General features: G+C 35.2%; 1 protein-coding gene across 10 annotated transcripts in view; it reads left to right on the top strand.

Annotated features, from left to right (window-relative positions):
- Nucleotides 1–12,143, top strand: part of REPS1 (RALBP1 associated Eps domain containing 1) — a 41,768-nt gene that overhangs the window by 6,821 nt on the left and 22,804 nt on the right. For all 10 annotated transcript variants that reach the window (XM_008056301.2, XM_021711482.1, XM_008056304.2 and 7 more), the window contains exon 8: nucleotides 10,677–10,798. In XM_008056301.2, the coding sequence (XP_008054492.1) occupies nucleotides 10,677–10,798 (122 nt within the window). The remainder of the gene's footprint in view (nucleotides 1–10,676; nucleotides 10,799–12,143) is intronic.

Genomic DNA, 12,143 nt, shown 5'->3' with positions numbered 1-12,143 from the left:
AGCGTACCTGATCTCAAACCAGGCAAAGTGGGAACCAAGGGGAGACCCAAACTGAGCCCTGTACCATGACCACTTGTATACCTAATCCTGAATTGTACCCCACATCTTTAAAATAAAAAATAAATTTGTACATATTTGTTAAATTCTGAGTAGATAAAAGGAAACTTAATGTTTAAATTGTGTGTGTGTGTGTGTGTGTGTGTGTGTGTGTGTGTGTGTGTGTGAAAGCAGGATTTACTGAGAGAACAGAAAAGCTCCCACAGTGGGAGGGGACCCAATGGGATTGCCCAGTGTTTAAATTCTTAATGAGCCTAGTTAAAACAAAATTATTGTCCTCAGTGTTCCTATCTAAGTTCTCTTTTGGATATGAGAATGGAAGGAATTTGGTACTTTTGAAAAGGAAGTTAAAATAGAATTTGGCTCTTAAAAAGGCATTTATTGGTCAGGCAGCATCTCGTCAACCTAAAAATATGCATGGTCTGACTTCATTATCTAAACTATACACAAGGAATCACATACATGAAATCGCTGTCACTAAGAAAATGATCTTCCTTGGTGTAAAAAATCTGAGTGTCCCTCTAGTTTTGCTAATATGGCTTGTGACCTTGGGCAAGTTCTAACCATTTACTCAATTTTTCTTTTCTGTTTCTCCACCTGAAATGTGGATTTGATGCCATTCACATTTCAGGATCTGAATTGTACACTGACTTCTTATCAACAAATACGTTAATTTTTTAAATATATCATTGATGTTAATTTTTTAGGAACATTTTCCTCTAAGAATCCTAGGATTTTTCCAATTATTTCAGGTAGTTATGAAGCATCAGTTAACCTCTAACTTGAGCTAAGCTAAGTATCTTTGTTAGGTAGTGTTACTTCAGAGTAATTTGATTTACCTGCTTAAAAATAAACAAAAACAACTTCTTTGTTTAGCACAAAAGGGAATTGTGGTAGCATCAGAATGTTGGTGACATTGATTTAAAAATTGAGCCTTGTACTTAGAGCTTTTATATGACTAAAAGCCTTTGAAAACTGATAGCATAATAATGCAAGAAAATAATTTAAATCAAGTTTTATCTGTTGTAGGTTATTTTGCAGAGTCTTGTCTGATTCTGTCATCTGTTACCTTCAGATAGATGAATCTGACTTTTGCAATGTAGTTGGTGAATTTGTTTTTCCTTTATTTAATTTAAATAAAATTAGGTTCTTTGTAAATTTGTTCTACTGCCTGAATTTTAAAACTGATGGTTCAGGAAGAAGTTTTTTGAGGCACTTCTCTTTTTGTCTAATTTTATACCTGTTAGATCTGTTTTACAGAGACTGATTTTTTTTACCTTCATGTATCTGTGCACTATTGCTCAAACTATAGTTTTAAAGATATTACAGACTCAGGTAGTTTTTGTTTCCTCTCACAACACAATATGGTTTCCTGATCAAATTTATTGTAAACATTGTGATCAGTATGAGATTCAAATCTGTTACATATTTATAAACAACAAATTTTGGAATTCTGTTTATTTGAGGGCAAACCAATATAAATCTTTTTTCTTTCACCTCTCATAAAACTGATACCCATGTGATAAAAAGTCCTTTGAATATAGAAATTACTCTGTGACACTGTGGAGCAGTCAGTATTTGCAAAAATCATTGTAAATAGCTACGTTTTTTAAATGTCACAGTTAAGGGAAAAATACCCAAATAGATCCTTTGCTGATACTAGAATATATCATAAATATGTCCTGCATGGAACCTTTTTGACTACAGACAGAGATGGTTCCTCTCTTCTCTGATCTCTCATTCCATCTTCTACATGCTATTTATCTTGAAACATGTAACACTAAGTCCTGTTTTTTTTTCCTCTTTCTACCACTATATTCTGAACTTGAAAAAAAAGGAAATCTATCATTTATGTTCATTGTAGTATCCTTAGAACCTACCACCTTTGCCAGGCATGTAGTGAATTGCTCAGTAAATATTAGATGAATTAATGCTCATTGTGTGCCATTTTCAATATAAGATATTCTTAACATTTTTCTACCTTTGAAAATATAATGATGACCTGGTGTGGTGGCTCAAGTCTGTAATCCCAGCACTTTGGGAGGCCAAGGCGAAAGGATTTCCTGAGCCTGCAGGTTTGAGACCAGCCTGGGCAACATGGTGAGACCTTGTCTCTACAGTAAATCAAAAAATTAGCCAGGTGTGGTAGCACACGCCTGTAGTTCTAGCTACCTGGAGAGCTGAGGCAGAAGAATTGCCAGAGCCCAGCAAGTCGCTGCTGGGGTGGCCATGAGCATGCCACTGCACTCTAGCCTGGGCGACAGAGTGAGACTCCAACTAAAAAATACATACATACATATATATATAATGATTTGTTATCTTAAGTTTGTGGTACCTCTACGAGTACTCTATACTTCAGGTTTAATTCTGAGAGGCAAATAGATGGTGAACAGTAGTCACTTGAATTACATCTCATGGGAGTAACAAACTAGGCTTTCTGTAGGCATGCGGATGTGGGTAGAATAAATATGTATTTTTTCTAAAATAAAGATCATGGATAGGAGTACTTCTGCAGATTTGAATTAAGATATTTAATATGTAACGTCAGCACTGTATTTGGGAGCTAAAATAAATAGAAAGGGAAACTTGGTTTTTGTTGTCTTACAAAGAAAGTATTTTTGTTGTCTTACAAAGAAACAGCTTTCTGAGCTGAATTCAAAACAGAATGTTTAGCTTTTAAGAATATTTATCTTACTTTTAAAAAAATTAATGTGACCTGCTATCATACCATAGTACTGTATTTTAAGGAAAAAACAAACAGGCTGAGATGCTATACATTTTTAACTTAATGTCTGAATCTTCTCCTTAATAGCACAGTTGCAATTTTATATTTATTTTTGTGATGATTTGATAAATATCTATTTTAAATTAGACTAGAGGCTTCTGGGAAGATAAGAGCTAGATTAGTTTTGTTCATTTTATCTCAATGCCTACCACGGTGCAAATTGAGTACATAAATAAATGCTCACATTTTGAAATGGTTAAATGACTGGGCCAGTGATCTTTTAATTGTTTTCTATTCCCACACCATACTGCTCACATGAGCAACTCAACAGCATCTATTTGAGATACTGAAAGAGGGAAAGGGCTGTGTTCCCTATCTCTATCTCCTTCTTCATAATCACTGTTTTACCCAGTAGATTTGGGCACGTGATTCACTGTTGTTCATAGGGTACATTGCACAGATCCCCAAACTCTAAGCAGTACCTCCAACGTGAATGTTTTTTAAAGCCAAAGAAGAGAAGTCACATGGGACTTTTCATGAATAGTTCACTAGAAATCTATGTAAATTCAGATTTGAGTCTATCTTGATGCAAGTTAATCACTGTTAACAGTTTCTCTTGTGGCCAGGCACGGTAGCTCATGCCTTTAATCCCAGCACTTTGGGAAGCCAAGGGAAGAGAGTTGCTTAACTCCAGGAGTTTGAGACCAGCCTGGGCAACGTAGCAAGACCTTATCTCTACAAATGAAATAAAATAAAATAACCAGGCGTGGTGGTATATGCCTGTAGACTCAGCTACTGGGAGGCTGAGGCAGGAGGATTGCTTGAGCTCAGGAGTTTTGAGGCTGTGGTGAGCTGTGATCATGCCACTGGACTCCAGCCTGGGTGACAGAATGAGATCCTGACTCAAAAAAGAGTTTCTCTTGTATACATTCAGAAATCTTTAACATACATATAAATGCCCACACACAAGAGAGATACCAATTTTTATACAAGTGCAGTTAATTCTTGATTGATTTTTTTAAAATAATGTTGGACATCATTGTACTTCATCACATATAAAACTACCACATTCTTTATCATTCAAGACATTCCTTAATATGACATACCTTAATTTAACCAGTTTCTTATTGATGGATTTGGGGTTGTTTTTCTGGCTTTACCTTTAAAACAGTGCTGCAGTGAACTTGCTTATGTGCATATCTTTGTTTTGTACAAATAGCTTAGCATCTTTGCTTTTGAAAGTTCATTAGCTGGGTGCCCTTAGTTGGGAGGAAAAATTAATGGAAAATGCACTGAATATTTGTCATTCACTTTTCACTTAAGAAATAACTTTTCAAACCACCCTTCCTCCCAAATACACACCCATACACACACATTCTTAACACTAGCGTCATCTTTCCAGATAGGTGGGTATTATAGCTGACAAATCAGTCCACTTGAATTGTAACATTGCAAAAATGCACCATTTAATAAAGTTGATCAAAGTAATTAATTAGAACTCTGTAAATCCTCCAATGATATTGACATACCTCTTACAAAGCTAGATAATGCTTAAGGAAGAAATACCCTACAAGGATAATGATAGTAGTAGGGGCTTTTAAAGATCTTGATTTCAATTTCAATGGATTAGTAAGCATCCTTAGGAATAATGAACGACCCTCTCAATCATTTTTTGAATAAATGACCTTTCCTCTTTACATTTATCCAAAGAGAGTGAAGGATGGACATCTCTGTCTTCTGTTAGAAAGAGAGCTCCATGGGAAAGGGACCCTTGTCTTCTTGCTTAGTACTTATCTCGAGAGCTGAAACCCTGTAGACCCTCAGTAAATGTTCATTGACTCAATTTGTGTGTTTTAATTTTGCCACCAAATTATACTCCCCAAAAAGTAACATTATCTTTTCTTCCTTATTCTTTATACTCATTTCCACAATTTTCTGTGTATGTTTTTAAGATAAAGCCCCAATTAAATTTTCATTTCCTCTTTATGAAATTCTACTTTTTTAAAGTGGACTAACTTTAATTGGAGTTGTCCCACTTTGAGCTATCATTGGTTAACGGGAATCTTCTATATATTTGTAGGTGATATTCTTTGGAGTATAATAGCTGAGTCAGATTGTTAGGTGTTATCAAATGTTGATCAGTACTGTAAAAAGTCAGCAGGCAATTAGAATTTGGGGTAGATGTTTTGTTTCTTATCAAAGCTTGTTGGACATATTTTTACTTTCATATTTTTAAACTTTTGATTTTAATTTAAAACTAATAGACTTCTACATAGATCTTCTTAAAGTCTACTTACTGAATAAGCTTCCATTTTGTGGAGTGTTGAGGATAAATGGAGTTCATTTTGGAAATAGAACTTAGTTTTTTGATGTATATATTATCACTGAAGACAAAACAAACCGTATCTTAAATTTTGTTTTTAATTTCTTTCTACATATGCATTGCTTATGCCTGTCTTTTAAGTATGAATGAAAAAGTTACCATTTGTAGTTTCCCTTAAAGGCTTAAAATTTATCCAAATCTATTTATTTTTATATTTTTTCCTTGTAAGAATAATATTCTTCAAGTAAATAGAAGATGTAGTTTCTTTTATCATTATGAAACTATTAAATGAGGTTGGAACCTTGAATCTTCATTATTGAAGAACTTCCTAGATTTGTTTGCTGCTTGAAAGCAAAATAAGTTTTAAATTATAAGACTTTAGGGAAGTGTATGCATTTCTATAAGATTAATAACAGCTGACAGTCACTTTTGAGATAATTTTTTAGCATGTCAAGTATATACAAAGAAAATAAGAGAATTTTAGGATGAGTAGGTTCCAAACCTAGAATAAAACTGAAACCAAGGAGGAGGTTGCTCAGCAGGTACACTGTACTGGACAGAATCTAGGAACTTTCCAGATGTTTTGAAAGGATAGGAGGATGGAAACTTCTTCCAATGCTTACAAACTTAGAATAAATGTAGAATATATCCATATGTCAGTATGGTCATACTGGGTTGTCTCTTCCAGACACACTTTTATACGTGGAAATACTTTTTGCATAACCACGCTTTTAGAGTTAACTTTAACAAATAATTTAGGCTCATACTCTTCTTTTTCAGCCCTGATGCTCTGATGATGTCAGGGGCAGAGCAGAACCCTCAGGAGGGAGGCAGGGTTGACACAGTGTTCCAGCAGGAGGCTAGGTTGGAACACTGCATCAGGTAAGAGTAAAACTACACCTCTGCCTCCCGAAGGATACAGTCTTAAAGACTAACGCTTGTGGGTGGGCAGGAAGCTCTTTGTTGGAGTATTTATAGAGTGCACAGTTGATTTCCAGATCGAATGCTTCTCCACAGACTCCTTTTATTTTTGAGTTGGAGCCTCACTCTGCTGCTCAGGCTGGAGTGCAGTGGCATGCTTACGGTCACCGCAGCCTTGACCTGCTGGGCTCTGGCGTTCTTTCCACCTCAGCCTTCCAAGTAGCTGGCACTACACGCGCGCGCTACCACACCATGCTTATTTTTTGATTTATTGTAGAGATGAGGGCTCACCAAGTTGCCCAAGCTGTACTCGAACGCGTGGGCCCAGGCAGTCCCCTCACCTCAGCTTCCCAAAGTGCTGGGATTATAGGAGTGAGTCATCTTGCCCGGCCTCCACAGACTCTCTTATTTTTTTTGAGTTGGAGTCTCACTCTGCCACACACTCTTGATTGTTGGTTTCTAGAAATAGGAAAGAAATGATGTGTAATTTTGCTAATTTATCCCGAAAATAATTTTTCAATTCTCTAGGACAGTAATTTTTCAAACTTTTTAATCCTAAAACCTCCTTTACATTTTAAAAATTGTGGACTTCAAGAGCCTTTGTTTGTGCAGATTAGCTCTATCGGTAGTTACCCTATTAAAATTAAAACTGATTATTTACATATCTGTGACAGTATTTTAAAACAGCAATAATAAATCCTTTACATATTGGCATAAACATATTTAGAAAACTATATTCTCCAAAATAAAAAATTATGAAAAGGGTATCATTGTTTTCCATTTTTGCAAATCTCTTTTATATCTGGCTTAATAGAAAACAGCTAGATTGTCAAGTTTGTTTCTTCATTCAGTCTGTTGGATGTGTTATTTTATTTGAGGTATATCAAGAGTTTAAAAACTAAGCCCCATGGCCCAAATTCAGTCAGCTGTTTTTGATTAGTTCACAAGCTGAGTATTTTTTTCTTTGTAATTGTTGAAAAAATCATTTTTATTATAATAATAATATTTTATTGCACACGGAAAATTGTGTGAAGTTAAAATTTCAGTATCCACAAATAAAATTTTAGTGGAACACAGCCTGTCATCCATTTATTGTCTGTGACTGCCTTTGCACTATAATGGTAGAGTTGAATAGTTGGAACAAGACTGTATAGCCACAAAGTCTAAAATAGTTACTATCTGGCCCTTTTTAGAAAAACATTACCAAAGAAAATCTAGCCTCGCATAGTAAAGGAAGGACTGTTTTATTACTTTTTCAGATATTGTATATATGCTTTGGTATTACATCAAAACACAAATGGTAATTTCTTAAAGGTTAGTTGCAATGTGGAGGCTGAAACCGTATTAATAAATATTTTGTATTTTTACATTAAAACCCATTGGTCTGTCTTGTGCTTTGAATGAACCCTTTACCCATGATGCATTTGTTATTTGTAAAATATCAGTTCATTGAGTTAATACACATCTTTCAAGTGTTGGGATATTGCGTTATATATATGAAAAAAGTATATTTGGTAATTTTACAGCTTACCAGAGAAGTCTTCAAGTCCTGGAACTTCTTGAGAATATAGACATAAATACACATTTTCCAGAATTCTGATTTTTTCTTGAAAGCTTGAACTTTGTCATTAGTAACTTTTAGTAGCAGATACTGAAAACAGTTGCTTTCCTTGAAGTGACAGGCTCACTTTATTCATTTTGAGAAACTGCCTGTCCAATAACCAAATCTGCATAATTATAGTTTGTCAATTGTTCTTTCAAGAAAAATGGTGTTCCATGAGAAAACTGACTTGTTCAGCTTTACAGCTGAATCAGATAAGTACTTTTTCCCTGAGATAACCATTGTACTTTGATATGCAGCAGAAGTGCTCTATATGTGTTTCCCATTTTGGCACACAGTATTGAAAAGAAGGGCTGAGATTTAAGAAGACTAATTGTTACTGGCTCATGAATATTCCCCAATGAGATTAACATGTATATTTATTTTTTCTTCATATTATATTCAATACTTGTACACATGAGGGTGAAGAATACAATAGCGCTTAGTATATTTTGCTGCCACTGCCTTGATTCTTGCTGATAAGCTAGTTTTACCCACCATGGCTTTTGCACCATTTAGTGCAAATTTCAACACGGGAAAAGCGTTATTAATATTATAAGAATAATTTTGACTTCTCAAACCCTCTAAAAGAGTTTTGAGAACTCCCAGGAAGGAGTTTGTGGTCCACAGTTTGAGAACTACTACTCTAGGAAAACAACACAAAGTATAATTGTTTGGGTGAATAGCATTTCAGGTCTCAGCCTCAAAAAATTAAACCCATTGTAACTTCACCAGTGAACCACAGACTTTCCCAGAATTGATCTCCAATCATTACTGCCCTGAGGTGGGGGTAGTGTACAGTCTGGCCCTCAGTTTGTCAATAGAAGATGACATTATGAGAACTGTGATCTTGAAAGCCAAACCAGGACCTCAGATTTCCCCTAAGATGATATTTAAGAATAAAATAAGAGTCTACTTTAAATAAGTTCTTTTAGAAATTAATCATCCTGTAGTTCATAGTATTTTAATTCTGTTTATTTTTATTTTCTTTAATACTCACCTGTTTCGGGAGACCTCTTAAAGATACTTCTTCATTCATTAGCCTCCTAGCAGATTTTTACTTTTGGTAAATTTTCAGATTTGTTGCCTCCTTTGCTTAACTTCTTTTCCCTTTATTATCATTGGGGAAAAGATTCATAATTTTTGTTCACACTGAAAACCCCAAACTATCCAGTGAGGAATTTGTTCCTACCATTTATCATAAATGTTTCCTTTAGTTCTTCTCCAATAACTTTGGATTAAGAGGTCTTCATAGAACAATATCTGAAGCTTTCTTATCTCTAAACTACTTAGATACTTGTATTTAGAAGATATAGGACTAAGAAGGAAACATTTCCTGATCTTAGAAGACAATAATTAATCAAAATACAATGCCAGACTGCAAACTAGAACTTGCAGTGTGGTATATAATAAGGGTACAACATCAGGGTAAGTAAAAGGAAAATATTTTAAGGGAGTCATGTAATAGAATAGGCAGGAGGGAAATTTTGAAAACTTTTTCGTCTGTCAGTAGTTAATTGTGGTTCTAGGAAAATGACAGTGAAGGGGGAATTAATTTAAATAAACAAGAACACGCAAAACAGTAATAAATACTACTGTGTGTTAGGTCTGTGTTATACACTAAAACTTGAAGGCTTACTAATGAATAGATCAAAAGGTTTAAAGTTACACATCAATAGGTTAATTATATGGCTGTGTATTTAGAAATCTGAAATATAGTGTTAACATTTAATGGCACTTTTCTTTCTTTCTGATGGAGAAACTCAGGTGCTATTTTATTCAACTTGCCCATGGTCAAACAGACAGTGACAGATATTGGAATCATGTTTTTGACATGAGTTCTAAGCAGATTAGGTGCTTTCACTATTGACTGGGATTATATTCAAAGCCATGGAAAACTTGGTAAAATTAGAATGAGAATGGAGTTACCATTGACATTCCTTCTGTTTTTAAATACAATTTAGGGATATTTTGAATTAAGGCTTAACTATCATTGAAAATAAGATATGATATTTCAAAATACTTTAAAAACCGTTCTGGTTGAGTGCAATGGCTCACACTCCTGATCCCAGCACATTGGGAGGCCGAGACAAGAGGATTACCTGAGCCCAGAGGTTCAAGACCAGCCTGGACAACATGGTCAGACCTTGTCTCTACAATAAATCAAAATAATAGCCATGTGTGGTACACCTGTAGTCCCAGCTACTTGGAAGACTGACATGAAAGGATTGCCTAAGTCCAACAGGTAGAGGCTGCAGTAGCCATGATTGTACTACTGCACTCCAGCCTGGGTGATAGAGTGGAACTTAAAAAAATTGTGAAATAGTACCATGGATTTGTAGCTATCTCAATTAAGTCTGTAAGTGCCAGTGAGCCTAATGATAAAAGTTTAAAGTTTCATGGGTTCATTGACTTTGCATTTTGCCCATGGCTGGGGACTCTCCTTTTGCCGTCTACCTTGACATGCTGCTTTTTGGTAACAAGGGGAGATTTGCAGAGAAAATATGAGTGAATTAGTATAAATAGGCAGTTTTCAGAGTATATTGCAAGGGAAAATTGAGGGATTTTATTTGATGGAAAGAATTTGTGTTTGGGAAAAATTTATTTTAGACAAAATTTATTTACTCTGGGACATCACAAGCCTTAATATATAGATGTGCATAGGATGCTCCAACAGGGAATTATTGTATCCCCAAACATATCTGAGCAGAAAACCTAATTTTTCAAAGCCACCATACTAATTAGTACTCCACGGAATACACTTTGGAAAACTGGTACAAATCTATCCCAGTTATCAGAAAATGATTCAAACCATGTAACTATTGCATTATTGTTATTTTGTATTAATCCCTTCTTTCTATTTATTCCTGTCTAGATAATAAGTAGCAGGAATAAGTAGTGTCTGTTAAAATGCATACTTTGGGAACATGAGGAAAGGAAATTTAGATTATAAATTACTTGTGAAAATCACCTTTAGCTTTTTTATACGTAAGTATTTCTACACACAAAAAGTTGCATTTTATAGAGAATTTCTCCTTTTTACATTACAGATGTTGGAGATCAGCCAGGTGAGGTAGGTTATTCAGGCTCTCCTGCCGAAGCTCCTCCAAGCAAGTCACCATCAATGCCGTCGTTAAACCAGACATGGCCTGAGCTGAATCAGAGCAGTGAGGTGAGCAAAGTTTCCCTTTTCTTTCAGTAAAAGTTAACGGTTTTAAGGTAAGGTGTTCCAAGCAGGGTAATTTCAGTTTATAGCTCTTTCAGTGTGCATGCATAGTTGAGAGAACATATAAAATATGCCTGTGATGAATATTTATAATTATGTTACTTTTTGAGGTTTTCAAGGTATTTATACTATGATTTGTTTCTACCACTTATCCCCATTAAAACCCTGTGAGTTCGGAGAGTCAGATGCAGAAAGTTAACAGTCAGAGGGTAAATGACTTGGCCAAGATCTCATATCCAGTAAGGGACAAGAGCTAAGATTTGAACACAAGTCCTTTGATATCCAACCAGCTGCCACGCCCACTGTGTTGCACTGCCTTCTCCGTCCTATGAGCAAGGTATGTGATAATACATTTGGGATCTTAGCCTTGGAAGTGGTATGAGAAGTCACTCATTCAGCTTTCCACATGAAGAAAGTATTTTTTACAACTCAGTCTATAATTAGTTTTATCCAATACAAAATGGAGTGATTTAACCATATTAAATGTGTTAAAGATGTATCATACATGATCAAACACAGCATGCAGAATAAAATTTGGGACAAATGCACTGCTCCCCAGTTACTTTAGAACTCCATTATATAAAACAAGAAAAAGGCCACTTTGGTTAGCATAAGCCTGAAGCTCCACCTCCCCAAAAGACCCCGAGCCTCCCTGTTAAACTTCAGTGCTAGGAGATCCATGTGGAACCCCCGGTTCTAGTCTGGTAGAGCTGTTTTCTTTGTGAGCAAGTTATTTTTTTGTATCATTTTTAGATAGTGCTACAAAAGTAAAAGTTTGTTGAATTTCAGAAAACAGTTCTAAACTTCAGTACTTCCCATGTCTTTTAAAGAGCAGGCTGGTAATTTTGGATTGTTGGAAAACAGAGAAGTAACTGGCAGCTTTACATTATTTTCTGCTTTATGACATAGTCACTGCCAAGATACCTGTGTCTGAGGCATTATAACTTAACATCTATCCTACCATCAGATACAAAACCACTAATACCAGGGTGCCAAAAAAATGTATGCACATTTTAAGCAGTGTTTCTATGCATTACTTGTAGTTTGCTGTAATCAGAAGTGTCTGAACGTTGATGGTAACCTCTTATAATTGCAAAAGTCAAACGTGACTTGTGTTCATCTTTTGTTATCAGTATATATTGAGTATTACAATTTTAGTACAGTTTTTTCCTTTCTTAAAATGTGTATACATATTTTTGGCACCTCTGTATAAATGTTTTTCTACAAGTGAGGGATTAAGCCGTGGAAGAATTTGCTAGTAAAGAGGGTATATGGAAAGTAAGTTCATTGT

Source organism: Carlito syrichta, unplaced genomic scaffold, assembly GCF_000164805.1.
Source record: "Carlito syrichta isolate Samal-C Ts95f unplaced genomic scaffold, Tarsius_syrichta-2.0.1 Scaffold302318, whole genome shotgun sequence".
Classification (NCBI taxonomy): domain Eukaryota; kingdom Metazoa; phylum Chordata; class Mammalia; order Primates; family Tarsiidae; genus Carlito; species Carlito syrichta.
The sequence above is the reverse complement of the archived record's forward strand: the minus strand, read 5'-3'. Positions and strand labels throughout refer to the sequence as shown.